Genomic DNA, 18,653 nt, shown 5'->3' with positions numbered 1-18,653 from the left:
AGAGAAAAGGGCAGGTGGTGTGACCCACCAATGAGGCTGCAGCTCTTGAAGCTTGGCTGGGCCATTGCCGTCAGACCCCTCATCCTCATATTGCTCCTTGTCTGTAAATGTCGCTGGTGACCCCTGCCTCACTCAGTAGCCAGGAAGAGCTCTTCGTCGTATTAGCCCATTCTCCATTGTTGCCGGCCCAGTTCTATGAGTGGGCAAGTAAGGAAAGGAGTTTAGTCAGAGGTTAGGTTCAAGGTGGAAGCTCTGCTTCTGGTGATGGCCTTGCCAGCAGAGTCCTGAGAGAGCCCAGGGTGTCACATGTCAAGAGACAAGGGGTGTGCAAAGTTGGGGGTGTGGCTCAGTTGGTTCAGTCTTGGCCTCTCATGCAGGAAACTCTAGGTTCAATCTGTCAGCATGTAAATGGGATCCAGTGATACATGCCTGTAATCTCAGCACTGGGGGGGTGGAGGCAGGGGGATCAGAAGTTCAGAGTTATCCTCAGCTGTGATGATGCTGACACATCCCTCTGATGCAGTTCAAAAGGAGGAAGTGCCCCAAGAGCCCGCAGAAATCCCCCCGCTGGACAGCAGTACCAAAGAAGCAGCGTGTGACCACCTGATGTGAGTACCAAGGAGGGTCCCAGGGCACTGGAGGAGCAGGAACATGGCCAGGTCTGTGTTCTCGAGGTTGCTTGGATTTCCCAGTTCCTGTTGCAAGTGAGGATGATGTGGTGGGGAGATCCAGGCAGCTGTCTGCTCAGATCACAAGTCCACCCCTGGTGGTCTTGCAGTCCTGGGGGAGTTGGGCTGCCTCCCTGAGCGGCGACATTTGTAGGAGGTGCCCGCCTGCAGCTTGGTGACTGTGCGCAGGCGCTGTGATTCGCTTTCCTCCCTGAACCACCACCCCGACCCCCGGAAGAATCTCATTCTTATGATCCAGGCTGACAGTGGAGACCACTTACAGGGCAGAGTTCTGGGAAGGTTGTGAGATGGTAAGGGGACTCGCTGCCAAGATTGACAACCCCAATCCAATCCCCAGAACCCACACAGTAGAAAGAGAGAACAGTCTCTCGAGCTGTCCTCTGACTCCCACAAGCGCAGCATGGCACATACACACATACAAAATAAATAAATAAAATATAAGGAGGAAGAAAAGGATTGCACTAAGTGACCCTAACTAACAAATTCTCCTCTCCAACCTTAACAGTCAAGGAGTCTATGGAGCCTCAAGGAACTAACAATTTTTGAAAAAACAAAGCCTATCCGTGTCCAGGTGTGATGGCACACACCTGTGATCCCAGTGCTCAGGAGCATACACAGGAGGCCATCCGGGCTATGGAATGACTCAAAAACACAAAACAAGGCCTTGGAATGTAGCTCAGTGATAGAGTACTTACATGTGGGAGGCCCTGGGGTGGATTTAGTACCACCAAAAATTAAACAAGCGATGAGGAGAATAATCCAGAAGGCTTCTGCAGAGCAGTATGTGAACAAGGAGGTGTTAAATCTTCAATCCAAGAAAAACGGAGGCACCCATGTGTGGTGATATATTGTGTTCCCTAATAAAATTCGCCTGAAGATCAGAGAGACAAAGGAACAAGCCACAGCCACCACCTCTTACCTCTAGGACTCCTCAGTCAGAAAAGCCTTGGTTCCTGTCTCCTCATGCCTTATGTACATACCTTTCTCTGCCCACCGTATTACTTCCTTTCTAGTGCTGGGATTAATGACGTGTGTGCTTCCCAAATTACTGGGATTAAGGTGTGTGCCACCACTGCCTGGCTCTATTTGTCTCCTGGACTGGGTCAGTCTCATGTAGTCCAGGGTGGTTTTGAACTCACAGAGATCCAGACGGATCTCTGCCTCCCAAGTGCTAGGATTAAAGGTGTGTGCCACCACAGCCTGGCCTCTATGTTTAATCTAGTGGCTTGTTCTGTTCTCTGATCTTCTGGCAAATTTTATTAGGGTACACAATATATTACCACACCCATGTTATGTGTGTGTATATATACATATATAAACTTTTTTTTTTTTGAGCTGAGGATCGAACCCAGGGCCTTGTGCTTGATAATCAAGCGCTCTACCACTGAGCTAAATCCCCAACCCTAAAAATATTTTTTAATGGGTGCCTCTCACACACACACACACACACACACACACACACACACACACACACACACGTGCGCGCGCGCGCGTGTGTGTGTGTGTGTGTGTGTGTGTGTGTGTGTGTGTGTGTGTGTGTGAAGAGCCTGGGCCACCAAAACCTCTGAGCTCGCTAGAGAGTGACAAGTGACAGACTTCAATACTGCCTTCTACTCCATACATTCTTCCCCTAATGCAACTGCACACAGAAGTGTGTATCCCATCTAGGTCCCTCGTACTCCCTCAAAAACACAACCCAGCTTCCACTAACTTTTGCCTCCTTAGGCCTACATGCTGTGGTCCCTAAAGAGTGCCTGTCCTGTGGAACACCCCTCCAACGAGAACGGCAGTTCTTGTGGAGTCTAACGTGCGGTCTGTCCTTACCATTCCTGCACCTCCTTCATTCTGGTCCAGTGCCCAGGATCCCAGAACGCCAGGGAACAAACAAAGCTTTCGTTGTCTCCTCCTCTCCTTCCCCATCCTCCTGGAAGTCCTGAACCCCGACCCCCCAACCCTCCGGCCCCCCCCAGCGGTCTGCCACCCTCTTTCCACAAAATCACTGGCCTGTCTGTGCTGACAGGTCCCATGCAAGACCAGATGACACCCTCACTAGAGACACAGTAGACCTCAGCCCAGCCCAACCAGACCCTTTGTTCTTTCTCAGAGTGTGCTGAGTACATCAAAACGATGTTCTTTTCGAGTATTTGAAGGCTGCCTGTCCCCCAGCAACGCTGGGGTCCCAAGGTCCTGGGCATTTGGAGCCTTTTCTCTGGGCTCCTTCTCAGCCCCCTCAGGAGTCACCAGAGAAGTTGAACACAGCTGACTCGGCCTGTTGTTTTGTTTGTTTGTTTGTTTGTGTTTTCACTACAGAGATGACTTACTAGCTGCTCAGAAGGAAATCCTGTCTCAGCAGGAGGTCATCATGAGGCTGAGGACAGACCTCAATGAAGCCCATGGCAGGATGTCAGACCTGAGAGGTTGGTATGAGTTCCTGGGTCACTTGACTCCCTGACCCTCTCAGGAAGGAAGGGACAGCAGAGGCAGCAGCTTTGGTCTCAAAGCCCCTTGCGGACCTGCTTTCCTGTGTGACCTGTCACTCCGGGTCACACTCACCTGGTGGACCTTGAGGGTCCACATCATCTGCTGCTGCAGCTTATTCTCACCCCTAGGAGGGCAGTAGTGAGGTTCCCCCAGGGCTGGGCCCTTTGCAGGAGCCTGGGTGCAGTGTGAAGGGGTCTCACAAGCCTCCTCCTCATCATGCAAAAAGACCACACCCCCTTCCTCATCAGCCACCCAGGGTAGGGAAGAGAAAGCCGGCTGTCAGGGCTCGGCCCCTCCTCTCATGTGTTTCTCCATCCTTCCTCTTGCTTCAAACGACTCCTTCTCTTTCCCATCCCCAGCCTCTGGCAGGACAAAAAGTCCAGGCAGATAGGACTTGAGAGGTAACAAAACTAGATTCCAGAAGTGGGAGGTGGAAAAAGGAGGGCAGGAGGGAGGGAGGGAGGGAGGCTGTTTCATCCAGCCTCTGACATCCCCAAACCCTCAGGCCTGTCTGCTCCCTGAAGCCCTCTCAATGGTTTTCAATAGGAAGGAAAGTAATAATAGAGAATACAGTGAGTCAGAACCCAATTCCAGAACCTGATCACCATTAGGTCCTTGACAAGACTCTACCTTTCTGAACCGCGGTGTCCGAATCTGTGAAGTGGGGGTGCCAATGGTAATTCCCCTGTAATCTGCAAGTGAAGACTTAAGGCAATGCAAAGGTCTTAGTGTGGGTTCTCCCAACAGCGGACCCTAAAACTGGAACTCCACCACAGCCTGTCTCTTCACGCCATAACCCTAGTAAACGCCGACAGTGAGCTAGAGTTTGAGGCAGAGGGAAAGAAAATGAAGTGCGGTAGGCTGTCAATCGAGAGGGCACTGAGGTACCCAGAACTAATGCTGCCAGAGAGAGCTAGGGGCGGGGGCAGCTGTCTGTGCCAGCTGTGGACGGAACACTGTTGTACCCAGTGCAGCCCAGAAGACTCCAGGGGCCTGAGAACACCCCTGGGACAAAAGATACAGAGGCAGCTGGGTATGTGGTTCAGTTGGAGTGCTTGCTTAGCCTACAGTGAGGCCCTGGGTTCAAGTCCCAGCACTAAATGAAAGTGGGCTGGTGTCACACACCTGTGATCCCGCCACTGAGGAGGTGGAGATGGGGAGGTCAGAAGGCTGAAGGTCATTGTTGGCTATAAAGAGTTGGAGACCAGCCTAGAATCCATGAGACCCTGTCTGAAAACAAAAAAATAAACAAAAAGACTCAGAAGCAGGTAGCTGAACATGGACCAGAGTGCCCTAGAAGACCAGGGGGACATGGGTAGGGCCCTGACAGCGGCTGCTGGTGTAACCCTGTAGTGAGGCAGGCGCAGGGGCCTTACTGTGCCACCCACTGTCACATGCTGAGGCTCTGGCAGAGCTCCTGGGGGCACCTGAGTGCCCTGAGAACCCTGGGACAGGCCTGCCTCACGGATCTCATAGGGCTGTCACATAGGCCATGACAGAGGTCTGAGGTAGAAAACCAACTTCCTGTCACTCCCAGGGGAGCTGAATGAGAAGCAGAAGATGGAGCTGGAGCGACATGTGGCCCTGGTGCAGCAGCAGAACAAAGAGCTGAGCATGCTCAAAGCGAAGGTGGCGCAGAGCAGCGGCCTGGTGGAGAAGAAAGACAGGGAACTGAAGGTCCTCAGGGAGACGCTCAGGTGTGGGAAGGGGTCCGTGTGGCGTGACCACCCCAAGGCCTCTGGCACAGAGGGAGGGCTCAGCAAATGCAGGTTGAATTGGGTGGGTGAATGAGTGATAGTGTTTCATTTCTTTAGAGACTCATTGATGAAAACAGGGCTGTGCTTTGTTCTGGAATGGGCATTATTCTCCCAGGTGACTGGGCTCAGCTTGAATGCAGGAAGTCTGAAAGTATCCAGTCGCCTGTGAAAACAGTTTTACCTCCAGCTTACCGAGGGATGCAAAGGTCCGTGAACCCGGAGCTGCCTGACACTCATGACGTCCCTCTCTGCCCCAGGACTTCCCAAGAGAAACATAGACCCTACCTGAGCGTGGAGCAGAAGCCTAGGAATCTGAACCAGAAGTGTGACATCTCTTTGCAGATAGAACCAGTTCACCCAGATACATTCTCCAGCTTCCAAGAGGTCAGTGTCTGTGACTGGGGCTCCGGGCAGGTCCAGGCTTTGGGTGGCAACCAAAAACCCAAGGGCTAAAGGCTTCTAAAAGTATTGCTCATTCCCATGAAGCGACAAAGTAAGACAGAGTCCTGCCCCATGATCACAGTCTCCATGGTTACACCGTCAACAGTGGAGACAGTACCAGCTGTTCTCTCCTCTGAGACAACCAGGTCTTTCTACAATCATGAATTGTAGTAGTGATTGGGTAGTGGTTGGCTGTCCACCTTGGATCAAGTTGTCCTGGATTCGAATCCCAGCCCCTCCTCATAGAAAGTCTGTGGGCCTAAGGAGGTCACTATACACCAGTTCCCTCCTCTGAGAGTGACAGTCCCCCTTCAAAGAGTGGTTGGGAAATACATTTTATTTATGCATACCCACAAACGCATCTGGTAGGAAATTTTCTGCTACTTTTTTTAATTAATCTCTCTCTCTCTCTCTCTCTCTCTCTCTCTCTCTCTCTCTCTCTCTCTCTCTCGTGTGTGTGTGTGTGTGTGTGTGTGTGTGTGTGTGTGTGTGTGTGTGTGTGTGATATGCATGTGTGGAGACCAAAAGAGGACATCAGTTATTGACTCTCTGGCTCTATTGTCTTACCACACTTGAAGCAGGGTCCCTTGCTGAACCTTGAGTGTACCATTTTATTTTTCCTGCAGAGCTGGTGAGCAAGCTACAATTATCCTCCTATTTCCATGCCCACCCGCCCCTAGTCCCCACCAGTTTGGAGTTACAGGTGCATGCAGCCATGCTTAGCTTTTGTAAATGGGTGCTGGAGATCCTGAACTCAGTTCCCTAATGCTTGTAAAGTGCTCCTAACCACTGAGCCCATCTCCCCAGCCCACAAACACTATCTGATGACATCTTGTCAACTAAGTCTGTAAAAATCCACTTTGTTTGTGTAAACGGCTGCTTAGAATCCCACTTTGTGTCCGTTTCATCCAGCCAGTCCCCAGATGATGACAATTTCAGCTGTGTCTCCCCTAACCTGGTGCTGTATTTAGTCTAAGTTGCCCATATGTAGAACTCCTGTTGGCTGTGAAGTTGCTGGGGCCAAGGGAGGGGCTTCCTAAATTGTTTGGCACAAAACCAAATGACCTTCCCACACACACACACACACACACCATGGCATCGCTGGATAAGGTCTCCCTATGTAAGTCCCAGATGCTCATCCTGCAGGAAACATGTCTGAGTGAGAACAGCCTCCACCAGGTGGTCCTCAAGGCTGATTCACACGCTGCCCCCATGCCTAGTACCATGGCATTTGCCATCATTGTGGGGCACGCTGGTTCCTTGAGGCCTCTGATTCCTAGAGTCCAGTCCAGGACAACCTTTTCTTTTCACTTTGGGAAGCCAGATAATGAGTCATCTGCAAAAGAAACAAGGCCAAATACGTCAACCAAGACACTAGCCCTGCCAGACAGCAGCCAGCCAGGGCTTCAGACAGCCAGGATGAAAGGGCTGGAGGTCCAGCCAGCTGCCCCTGGCACTGAGTGCTGTCCAGAGCACTTTAATAGAAGGGGCTCCTGTTGCTCAGGGCAACCAGGAGGAGGAGGAGGAGGAATGCAATGGCCCAGGTGTCTGGAGGCTCAGCTGGGCAGCAGGAAATGTCAATCACTCCTGTTGGAATCCTGAGCCATCAAAGCAGGACCTGACCCACAGCGACTGTGAGCACCTGCTGTGTATCAGGCCTTGTGCTAAAGACAGGGAAAGGTTCACGGGTGCCCTACACACACCACACACACACACACACACACACACACACACACACACACACACACACACACCCTACATGTGTTCCATGGGGAGACCTGTTGAATGGTGACTTTTAGTGTCTGTCTCAAAGTTGAGGCTGATGGGGGAGAGGACACAAGATAAAAGGCAAAAAGCATCCCTTCTTGGAACAGTGGTCCTCACCCAAGCTACTTCCTGTTTCCGACGCCAGAGAGGGTCAGAGGGCTCAAGAGTTGTGTGAGAAAGAATCCGTGTCCTCTCTCAGTAAGAGAGTTCCCAGAGGAGGGTGAGGAGGGGTCACATGGTGCTTCCTCTCCCATGAAGGACCAGGGGAGTCTGGCCTGGCTGCTGAGCCTGTCCTCCGGCCCAGCGCAGCATCTGTCTGCCTCTCTCCAGGAGGGAGCCTTCAGCTGGCTCCTTCCAGGACAGACAGATGCCCTCCAGCAGACGAACAGGACCTATACAGAAGCAAGCCCTGAGGTGGTCCAGCTTCAGGGCAATGCGGCAGACTAGTTAGGTCCTCTCCCCCAGCCGGCAGCCCTGGCAGGATCAGCTGGGAGGCCCCTCACTGCTTCCAGACTTTGCACGTGCTGAGCACTGTGCTCAGGCCTGGGAGGACCACAGTCTCCACAGGAGGCACGCTTTGCCCTCATGGAGCCTGTGTGTGGGAAAGGAGGAAACAGAAAGTTCGAATAGAATAAAATATCCTCGCGACGAGGCGGGGTCAAGTGACTTGAGGAACTCTCATGGCAGGACTTGAGACTGTCCCAGCTAGCTTTCTATCGCTGTGATAAACACTCTGACCAAAAACAACTCAGGAAAGGAAGGTTCATTTCATCCTACAGCTTAGAGTTCATCACGGAGGAAGTCAGGGCAGGAACTCGAGACAGGAGCCTGGAGGCTGGAAGTGACGCACAGGCCATGGAGGGATGCTGCTTCCTGGCTTGCTCACCCTGCTTTCTTATACACCCCAGAACCACCTACCCGCCCAGGGGTAGCACTATCCGCAGTGGCTGAACCCTCCCACATCAATCATTAATCTAGAAAATGCCACCACAGACTTGCTCACAGGCTGATCTGATAGAGGCATTTTCTTAATTGAGGTTCCCTCTTCCCAAATGACCATGGTTTGTGTCCAGTGACCAAAAAACAAACAAACAAACAAACAAACAAACCTGACCAGAACAATAGACAAGAGCATCCTGGGAAAGAGGTTCTCTCAGAATGGCGGGAAGAGGCCTCCGCAAGGAGAAATCTGAAGCAGAGCCAGCAGGGAGTAATAGTGTGACAGAAATGTGGAAGGGAGGGGAGCATTCCCATCCCCTCGGACAGCATTGCTGGGCCCTTGAAGGGGCCTGTGGGCCTTGAAGACCCCCTAGGGAGCCAGTGTGACCAGCACCAAGCCTGGGCCCCACCATCCTATTGGCCTTAAAGAAGCAACCAGAGTCAGCAGAGGAAGAACAGATGATTCTCTCTTCCTGGCCTCTGCTCTGTCTGTGGGTGGATTTCTCACTCGCTGATGCTAGGGTGTCTAATGCCGAGCTGCTCGTCATCTGTCTGGTGCACCAAGTTCAGATCCACGGCAGAGCTTAGCTTGGCTCTTTGATGGAGGTGCCTGGAACAGTGTCTAGAGTGGGGGAAGAGGGGGTGGGGAGGCGATGAATATGAATGAGAATATGAGTTGCTAGTGATGGTTTGATAGACAGATGCATATATACCTAGGAACAGGGCCGGGGCTGGGCATGTGGCTCAGTTGGCAGAGCGCTGACAGAGCACACAAAGCCTTGAGCCTAGACCGTAATACCACAGAAACTAAGCATGGCAGTACATGCCTGAAATTCCACCATTCAGGAGGTGGAGACAAGAGGACCAGGAGATCAAGGTCATCTTTGGCGACATAGAAAGTTTGAGGGCAACCTGGGTTACGTGAGATCCTGTCTCAAAGAAAAATTTCAAAAGGAAAAACATTTTTTAAAAAAAAAAAAAAAAGAAAGAAATAGAGACCGAGCTGCCAAACTATATAAAATTTTAATAATTTTAGTTCACTTCATCTTATGTATATGTTATCTTCATTATCTATATCTGTAATCTAAAAATGAACCAAGAGTTGCTATTTTAAAAACAGTTATGGAAGAGAGATCGTTAGTCTCTTCCCATTCCTGCCGGTTGGCTGAGGTCTTCCGATAGCAACTATCCGACAACTGAAAGTCGCTTGCGGCACCCCACCCAGGTCCCCACTTAATTATCTGCTTAACCTTCCTCACTGCTCATTGTGTCTCTGCCTGTTTACCCTCCCCACTGTCTGCCTCCTCACACTGAGGCACAAAATCCAGGACAGCAAGAGTCGCTCCCTGATGGAGCCTCGGAGCCTAGAGCAAGCTTAGCAGTCCGAGGTGTGGCATGAATGAATGAATGAATGAATGAATGAATGAATGAATGAATGAATGATTGAATGAATGATGAGAGAACCGAGACAGGATCTCGTGTCACCCAGCCTGGCCTCAGACTCACTATGTAGCCAGGAAGGACCTTGAACTTCTGATCGATCCTTCCATGTCCTCCCAAGTGCTGGGATCGCAGGCATGTGTCCCCTCACTCAGTTTCTACCGTGCTGGGGGTGGAGCTCAGGGCTTTGTGTATGCTGGGCAAGCACTCTGCGTTACTGGGGTGCATCTCCTCATTTTTCTAGAGGAAAGAAAACCCTAAATTCTTCTGAATTCATCCTTAAAAGGAGCATGACCTTCAAAGACCTTCCTTGTCTGTGCCCTGGGTAAACCTCACTCTAGTCTCTAACGGTCCCATGGGGTTAGGAGTTATCATACTGTATGAGGCAGGTATGGGACATCCTGTTGTCACAGAAAGTTCTGCTGGACCTGCCACCGTAGAGATCCTGGAGTCGCAGAGAGAGATCTCTCCAGACCACTCAAGTGCCAGGCTGTCCAGTCCCCCTGAAGCAGACAGGAGAAAACCATCCTTCTTACCCCTCTAAAAGGAAGTCTCATCTAATATGCCCTTCTGGGGCTGGGCATACAGTGAGCAACAGAGCAAAAACTGGGTTCCAACCTCAGCACCACAGGGAAAGAAAACAGTAAAACCCCCTCCCCGGAGTAGAACTGGAGAGGCTGCAGAGACGGCTTAGCAGTTAAGTTCACCTGTGGCTCTGGCACAGGACTTGAATTCTGTTCCCAGCACCTACGTCAGGCAGCCCACAACTGCCTGTAACTCCACCTCCATGGGACCTGATGCTCTCTTCTGGGCTACACACACACACACACACACACACACACACACACACACACACACACAATTTTAGAAGTAATAAAAATAATTCTTGCTGGGCATGGTGGCGTACGCCTTTAATCCCAGCACTCAGGAGGCAGAGGCAGGAGGATCTCTGTGAGTTCGAGGCCAACCTGGTCTATAGAGTGAGATCCAGGACAGGCACCAAAAACTATGCAGAGAAACCCTATCTGGAAATTAATAATAATAATAATAATAATAATAATAATAATAATAATAAATAATTCTTTTTAAAAAGTTACTATTCAGAACAAGATCAGACTTTTAACACATGGAGACCCAAAGCTGGACGTGGTGACACACACACCTTTAATCCCAGCACTCGAGACTCTGATGGATCTCTGGGTTCAAGGCCAGCCTGATCTACATAGTAAGTTCCAGGAGAGCCAGGGCTACACAGAGAGACCCTGTCTCAAAAGGAAAGAAAGAAAAGAAAAGAAATGGAGATGCAAGCATGAAAGAATACTAGAAAAAAACATAAAAGGATGCAGAGAAGGGAATGCTTTATTTATAGGACACTAAGTAGGAAGGAGATCCTCCTACATGGGACTTGATTTTTGCGATGAAAAGTTTAAATCCCTTCTCTACTGAAGCTCTTATGATATTTTCCAGAAGTGCTGAATGACAGGGTTTCTGCTGAACAGGAATTGTTCATGTCCCTGGGAATCTGAGGGAAATATCTGGACCCTTATGGAGCTGCTGTCTGTACCACCCTGTCTCCAGGAGCAGTCCTTCAGTGACCTGGGGGCCAGGTGCAAAGGGTCTCGACACGAGGAAATCATTCAGCAGCAGAAAAAGGCCTTGTCGGAACTCCGGATACGAATCAAAGAGCTGGAGAAGGGCCGCTCTCCCAGTAAGTCCTCTGCTCCTTAGTCCCAGCTTGGGGGCCCCAGAGCCTGGTGGACACCCTGGGGACTGGCTGCTTGGCCAGGATGTCCCCATCATCTCGTAATCGGAAGGACATTATAACACTAACAATGATGGGCCAGTCCCCTCCCCCACCTCAGAGTCAACCGCAGGCCCTGATGTTAAATAAATAGGACATGAAAAACTCACTACTGTCCTCCTCCTTATTTCGATGTGACCTGGTGGGAACTTTGTCATGGTCTAACGAGACCTGAAGATGAGCCCTGGTGGTGCCTCTTAAAGCACCCCATTCAGAAAGGCTGGAATTGGCTCAGAACGGGCAGCTGGGGGCTGAGCAAGGCACTGGGCACCAAGTGTCCCAGTACAAGTCACATCTTCATCTCTGTGCCTGAAAGGCCTTAAGTGAAGTTCACCTCTGCAGTGACAGCTTTGTGGCCAAAGCCTCACACTGACTGTGTGAACTTCGGCAAATCATTTAATCTCTCTAGGCCTGGGTTTCCTCTTCTGCCAGGGAGGTCGTGAGGATTAAAACGGTCCTGTGGTAAGTGTCCTGTAAGTCGTAGCTGCAGTGATGATGTGAAATGATGTCTTCCTGAGTCTAAATTATTTCTTTTGTAGATCATAAGGACCACGTGAATGAATCGTTCGTAGAACTAAAGACCCTCAGAATGGAAAAAAATGTACAGAAAATATTATTAGATGCAAAGCCTGACCTGACGCCAATCTCAAGAATAGAGATCCGATCGGTAACCAAAAGTCATTTACCTCTGCAGTGACTGGCATGAGAGGGTGGGCATTAGGGTTGATGTGAGCTGAGCTGCAAGTCAGTGTGTTGGAGGTTTAGGGCCAGGGCCTCCCCGATGAGCAGGTGTCTGTCTCCATCCACTCGCCAGTGAGTCATTGGATATTGGCACAGACAGTGGCCTCCATCTGCACAGTATATTTGTCATTGCTTTGACTCTGGGCCAAATTGGTCATTGAAGCACAGAGGGCTGGTCCCCTTCCTATGAGATGTCCCATCCTGCAGAAAATGTCCAACAGGCTGGTGGAGGAGGCCATGCCATGAGTTTGCCAAAGGCTGCTGTTCCCACTAAACTGAAAGACATGAACACGTACAAGTGGAAGGAAGTGGAGATGAGAGAGGCCAGAGGGTCCTGTGACGGAGCCCAGCCTGAATGCTGTGTGTCCTCCAGCGAGGCTGCCAGGTGTGGCGACACACACCTGTAATCCCAGGACTACTCAGGAGGATCGGCAGGAAGAGCAGGGGTGCAGGTCATGCTTGAGGACATGCTAAATTTTAGGCCTACCGGGGCTACTTATGACCCTCTCAACAACAACAAAAATCAAGATAACCTTATGAATGCTTCCCCCCAGTGCCTGACTCAGAATTTATACTAAATAATAGGTAGCTGTTATTCCTAAATAATATAATCCAAGGAAGAAGTGGGACCTTAGATGTCAAGATTCTCAGGAGTGAGTAATTGTGACTTTGGAAGTGACCTTATAACCCAAAGGATGTTAGACTGAGTAGTTAATGGACACATGACAATGGACAGCTCAGGTCGGTGCCAATCACAGGACCCACTGACCACATACCAGCTGACACAACTGGGAATGAAGCACATGGAAGGTTCTAGAATGAACAACAAGGTTACCTTATGTGAACCAGTAACCTATCTAATTCTCTTTCTGAGCTTTTACTAGCATTGGAGCTGAAGGTCTTTGAAGTGAGCTGGTTTTCTTAATAAAAATCACACACCCAGTCTCCAGGGTTGGGTGTGGAGGGACAGTCTCCAGATGGGAGGTCAGCTAGATCTCATGGCCTGACTGTGCTTCCCAGACAGGCCTTCCCCTTGCTCATGACCCACCACTGCCTCTACACAGCAGGGGACCTCCCGACTCAGTTTTTAAAAGCCTTGATCCTCCAAGGTTGGAGGATCCTCCAAGCCATTTGAATTATAAGAGTAGGGAGGAAGAAAAGCCCCCCTGGATTGTGCTGGGCTTGAGCTGAACCCTTCACCTGCTCGGTGAATTCTTGCAGCAGCTGGGCCTTAGCATGTCCACTGTCCCTATTTGACAGTTTATGAATTAGGGTTTCAGAAGCCAAGTGCCTCATCCAAGGTCACAGCGATACAGAAGGAGGGAGCCTGTACTCTGTCCCTGGCTGTCTTCTTCTGGCACCCTGCCAGGCTACAAAGAAGGATGAAAAGGGGGAGTCCTGGAGAGGGGTGCAGAGGACTCTGCTTAATTTACTGTCATCCTCAAAGACCCTCCCCTTGTCAGGACTGGGGAGACAGCTCAATGGGTTTGCTCTTCAAACATGAGGATCTGAGTTCAAATCCCCAGTGCCCAAGGAAAAAGCCAGGTATGGCGCACACCCACCTCTAACTTCAGCATTATGGGAGATGGAGGCAGGAGGCTCACAAGGGCTTTGCTGGCTGCCAGCCTAGCTCCAGGTTCAGTGAGAGACCCTTAGGTCTCACTGGTAAAGAGTGACAGAACAGGACAACCAATTTCCTCTGGCCTACACACACACACACACACACACACACACACACACACACAACACACACACACACACACACACGGGTTACACATATCTGTACATACGTACATCATTCATGTGCACACACATACACACACACCACACCATACGCATATACACAACACACATACACACACACACACATCTTTTCTTATCTCAATATATAACTGTGCCAAGCCACACTTAGCACTGTAAAACCTTTCTGGTTTATGGTTGGGGTTTTTTGGTGCTATTTTGGTCTTCAGGGGTCACTTGACAGCACCTGCAGATGCTGAGGGCCACCGAGATGCCCATGATGTACCTGCTGGGTACTGAAGTCCACTTGGGTCCTCATGAGGTCTTTTACAGTTACTCATTGCTCTCCACATTCTCTGCCTGGCCTGGATGCTGTCCCAGGCTTCCAGCCAGAGCTTTCAGAGATCAGCTGACTGATGCAGGACATAGTAAGTGCACAGCTGGATGGCCCAGCCTACATCATCTCAGAAATGGTCCAAGGGAACCTCACCCACCCAGAGAACATTTGAGCCACATCTTCTGAAGGACTCATTTCTGCTGTGTGAAAATGAATTTCCTCCAAAAAAAAAAAAAAAAAAAGAACACATTGTTCACATTGTTCCCATGTAGCATTCATTCATTCATTCATTCATTCCTCAGACACATCTTGTGCCCCTGTGTGCCCAGTAAGTACCTCACTGGGCACAGGAATGGAGTATACAGAGACAGCAGCATGGTCCCCATCTCTACGGAGTTTGTCACTTTGACCAGGGCTTCTCAACGTTGGCACAATATTTGGGGTCAAGGGCTGGGATACCTTAATTGATAAAGTAATTGTCACACACACACATGACTTGAGTCTGATCCCCAGAACACACATTAAAAAGAGGGAAACATGCTGGCACACTCCTTTAATTCCAGCACTTGCAAGGCAGAGGCAGGTGGACCTCTGTGATTTTTAGCCCAGCCTGGTCCTCATAGTAAGTCCAGACCAGCCAGAGGTACACAGTGAAATCCTGTCTCCAAAAAAAAAAAAAAAAAAAAAAAAAAAAGAGCACTGTAGCATGCACTTACAAACCCAATGCTGGAGAAGTAAAGACAGAAGGATTTCTGGGGGTTAACAAGGCTCAGGACCTGGTGAGAGACACTGTATCAAAGAACAAGATGGGAAACAGACAGCTCCTGAGAAATGGCGCCCGAGGTTGACCACTGGCCTCTCTCTCCACTCACACAGCATATTTGCGGTCAGATGACTCCCGTCTAGTTTGACTGGGGACTGTCTCACTCAGTGGCAGCCTCATCATCCTCCTGTTGGATGCCGGTAGCATGTCCTCTTCAGGAGAGCCTAGACGTCACTAACAACCTGGGAAAGTGGGGTGCAAGCTTCACCCAGTGAGAGACGCTATTCTAGAGTGGGGTGCAAACTTCACCCAGTGAGAGACGCTGTTCTAGAGTGGGGGGCAAACTTGGCTCAGCTGAGACCCTGTTCTAGAGGGAAGGCATCAGAGGAGGAACCAGCAGGTGTATAACAAAGCCGATGACCAAGAATTCAGATTAGATGGTCAGGAAGAGAGATAAGAAGCCTGTGGAGCCCCTCTTCCAAAGTCACGCAGGGTCCTAGCTTCCCCGTGCCTGACACCGACACCAGAACACCAAGAGAGTATCCGTTTCTCTTTTATTTCAGCCCCAGAATGGCCTTTTAAACTCGGGCTCCAACTTGGCCATCGAGAAGTCGATGCGAACAGATGCTACAGAAGCCTTAGAACTCAGTGAGAAGCTGGTGTGTGCGCGCCGTCCCCTCCTTTCCCCTTCCTTTCTGCCCAGCATTGGTCCCCACATGTCATCACCGTTAACCACAGGGTCTTTTACTAAGTCTCAATCTCTGAGCCATACTGAGTTGTTCTAATAACTCGGCAAGACCTGCTGCTACCCAGCATGGGCCAGGAACCAGCACATAGCCCAATTCCTTGAAAGCTCCATCGTTAGAATTTCTGAATGTTAATTTCTTTTGTCGTTTCCCACCCGTTCCGGAAAAGACTTATTGTTCATGGCTGTGGGGAAATGAAACCTAACTGCAGTCGCTTCCAACATGCTCGTTTGATTCCTGCGGCTGCAAAGAATGAGCTAGAATCAGACATCAGTCTCCTGATGGCCTCCATGTAGCCTCGGGCGCTGCTCTTACCGGCAACCCATCTCCTTGCAGTACATGGACATGAGCAGGACGCTTGGCAGCCTGATGAATATCAAGGACATGTTGGGCCATGTGAACTTGAAGCACCTCTCGCCCAAAGAGCGGGAGGCGGTCAACCACCTCCGACAGAAGGACCTGGACCTGGTGTTTGATAAGATCACTCAGCTCAAGAACCAGCTTCAGAGGAAAGAAGAACTCCTGAGAGGGTGCCAGTGGGAACTGGAGCAGCTCAGGTACTGCACGGGTTCCCCGCCTAAGCATGGACAGCAACACGCTGCTGGGCCGGGACAAGGCAGAGGCCGGGACTCAGATTAAGTACAAACACCAGTTGGGGGACATGATCTCCTGGAGCCCAGCATGCATGAAGCCCTGGGTTCCATCCCCAGCAGTACATAAAACTTGTTCACATCTATAACCCCAGCACTCGGGAGGTAGAGGCAGGAGGAACAGGAGTTCAAGGCCGTCCTCTACTACACAGCAAGTTCAAAGCTTACCTGGGCAACATATGCCCCTGTCTCAAAATAACAAAAGCCTGGAGGTGATTTTGTAGGTAAAAGCATGTGTCCCACAGCTGTAAGAAGCTGAGTTTGAATCCCCAGGCTCCGCATAAAAGCAGTAATAGGAATATCTATAATTCCGGTGTTGCTATGGGAAGATGGGAGGCAGAAATGGGATTCACTGTTCTGGTATACAAAACAGAAAAGCAACAAAGAGATCCTGCCTTAAGGTTAAAGGCAAGGACCCACACCTGAACTTGTCCTCCAGCCCCCACACATGCATTTCCACATTCACACAAATAAATGGGTGTACACACACACACACACACACACACACACACACACACAAACCTTGACTTAGCACTTGTGCGGCTTTGAAGGTCCATCATTTTCCGAAGACTTGCAGGTCCCCACTCACACCCTAGGCCCTTGGAAAGGCCAGCAGCACATCCTGAGCCATCCGATGCTGTCCACGTCCAATGTGTCCTGCACCCTCTAGTCCCCAAGGCTTTGTCATGGTCTCATAAGTCAACCCCATATGGAAGGATCTGGAGAGGCCGGGGCCTTCAATGGGGACGGTGAGGGGGAAAGGGACTCTGTCTCTCCATGCACCCAGGCATAGCAAAGTGTCCATTCAGATGTACCAGACGCAGGTGGCGAAGCTGGAGGATGATGTCTACAAAGAAGCTGAGGAGAAGGCGCTGCTGAAGGAGGCCCTGGAACGCACAGAGCAGCAGCTGTACCAGGAAAAGAGACTCAACAGGGCCCTGAAGCAGCAGAAGGTGAGCCACTCGGTCCCTTAGAAAGATAGGACAACTGGGAATGGAGGCGCACGTCTTTGATCCCAGAGTTTGGGAGGCAGAGACAGGTGGGTCTCTGTGAGTTCAAGGCCAGCCTGGTCTACAGAGTGAGTTCCAGGAAATCAGGGCTACACAGGAAACTCTGTCTCAAAAAAAAAAAAAAAAAAAAAAAAAAAAGAATGATATAATAATCCCAGGGAGACCCACAATGCAGATGGTAGCAGAATAGCCTTTATGGTAGACAGACCTGTTTGGGATCTGCACTCTACACTCTACCACCTGCTTTGAGATCTTAAGCAGGCTCTTAACCTCACTGACCCCCAGTGTCCATCTGTATTGTTTTTTATCACAGCTGTTTATTTCATTGCCCACACGTGCATGAGTGTGCGTGTGCTACAACATGCATGTGGATGTCCGAGGACAGTTCTCAGGAGTCAGTTCTCTCCTTCCGCATGTGGGTCCTGGGAATCAAACTCAGGGTGTCAGCCTTGGCCATAGATGCCTTCACCCACTGAACCATCTCGGCAGCCCCCTCAACTCTTGGGGAGACAGAACAGACCTCAGTCTCAGAGCAGACTGACTAGGAAATTAATCCCTGCCACCATCTATCTCTTTGTGACTTTCCATAGGCCCAGGGCTCGGTCTGTGCTTTGCAGACATGGCCAGTTAGTAATGCCATTAAGGGACCCTCCTGGGGAAGGTTTTTTTACAGATCAGGAAATGGAGCCTCGGTGGGTGGAGAGACCAGGGCTGGGGATGGAATGAAGCTCAGCTGGCTGAGAACTTGCCTAGCACTCACAAGGCCCTGGTTCGGATCCCCAGCACTGCATAAACTGGGTGTTGTGGTGCCTGCCTCTGAGCCTAGTACTCAGGAGGGTTCAGAGTGCATAGTTTGGGGCCACCCGAGCCACATGAGATGAGCTCTTGTCAAAAAGAAGAAAAAAAAAAGCGAAAACAGAGGGTTGGGAGGTTTGCCTAGGTTCACACAGTGCCTGGTAAATAGGGCTACACCATGGCCCCAAGCATCTCCCCTGATTCCTGTGCTGGGCTGGCCCCCAGGACCTCCGTGGTAATTGTTATCTTTTTCGACTTTGGAGCTACATGTTTATGTGTGCATGCATGGATGTATATGCACATATATGTGCATGAGTGTTTGTATGTATATGATTGTGTGCATAAGTGCTCAAATATGCATGACAATGGACATGCTTGCATATGTGTGTAAATGTGTGACTGTAACAGTGTTTGTGTCTGTGTTGGCATAGACATACACATGACTCTTCCGTGTCCATCAACATGGATGTGACTCTGTGTGTGTGTGTGTGTGTGTGTGTGTGTGTGTGTGCTCTGATGAGGCCAGGCCATGAGAAAAGGATGTCCCTCCCCATCC

The 18,653-nt window shown here is 50.3% G+C and overlaps 1 protein-coding gene across 1 annotated transcript in view; it reads left to right on the top strand.

Moving 5' to 3' along the window:
* The window catches only part of Fhad1 (forkhead associated phosphopeptide binding domain 1), a 124,136-nt gene that overhangs the window by 93,048 nt on the left and 12,435 nt on the right, over positions 1-18,653 (top strand). The window contains 9 exon segments of the mRNA XM_028880667.2: positions 524-608; positions 3,000-3,106; positions 4,708-4,867; positions 5,185-5,311; positions 11,093-11,222; positions 11,855-11,982; positions 15,460-15,555; positions 15,979-16,199; positions 17,080-17,245. Of these exon segments, the coding sequence (XP_028736500.1) occupies positions 524-608; positions 3,000-3,106; positions 4,708-4,867; positions 5,185-5,311; positions 11,093-11,222; positions 11,855-11,982; positions 15,460-15,555; positions 15,979-16,199; positions 17,080-17,245 (1,220 nt within the window).

This window comes from Peromyscus leucopus, chromosome 2 (assembly GCF_004664715.2).
Source record: "Peromyscus leucopus breed LL Stock chromosome 2, UCI_PerLeu_2.1, whole genome shotgun sequence".
Taxonomy (NCBI): domain Eukaryota; kingdom Metazoa; phylum Chordata; class Mammalia; order Rodentia; family Cricetidae; genus Peromyscus; species Peromyscus leucopus.
The sequence above is the reverse complement of the archived record's forward strand: the minus strand, read 5'-3'. Positions and strand labels throughout refer to the sequence as shown.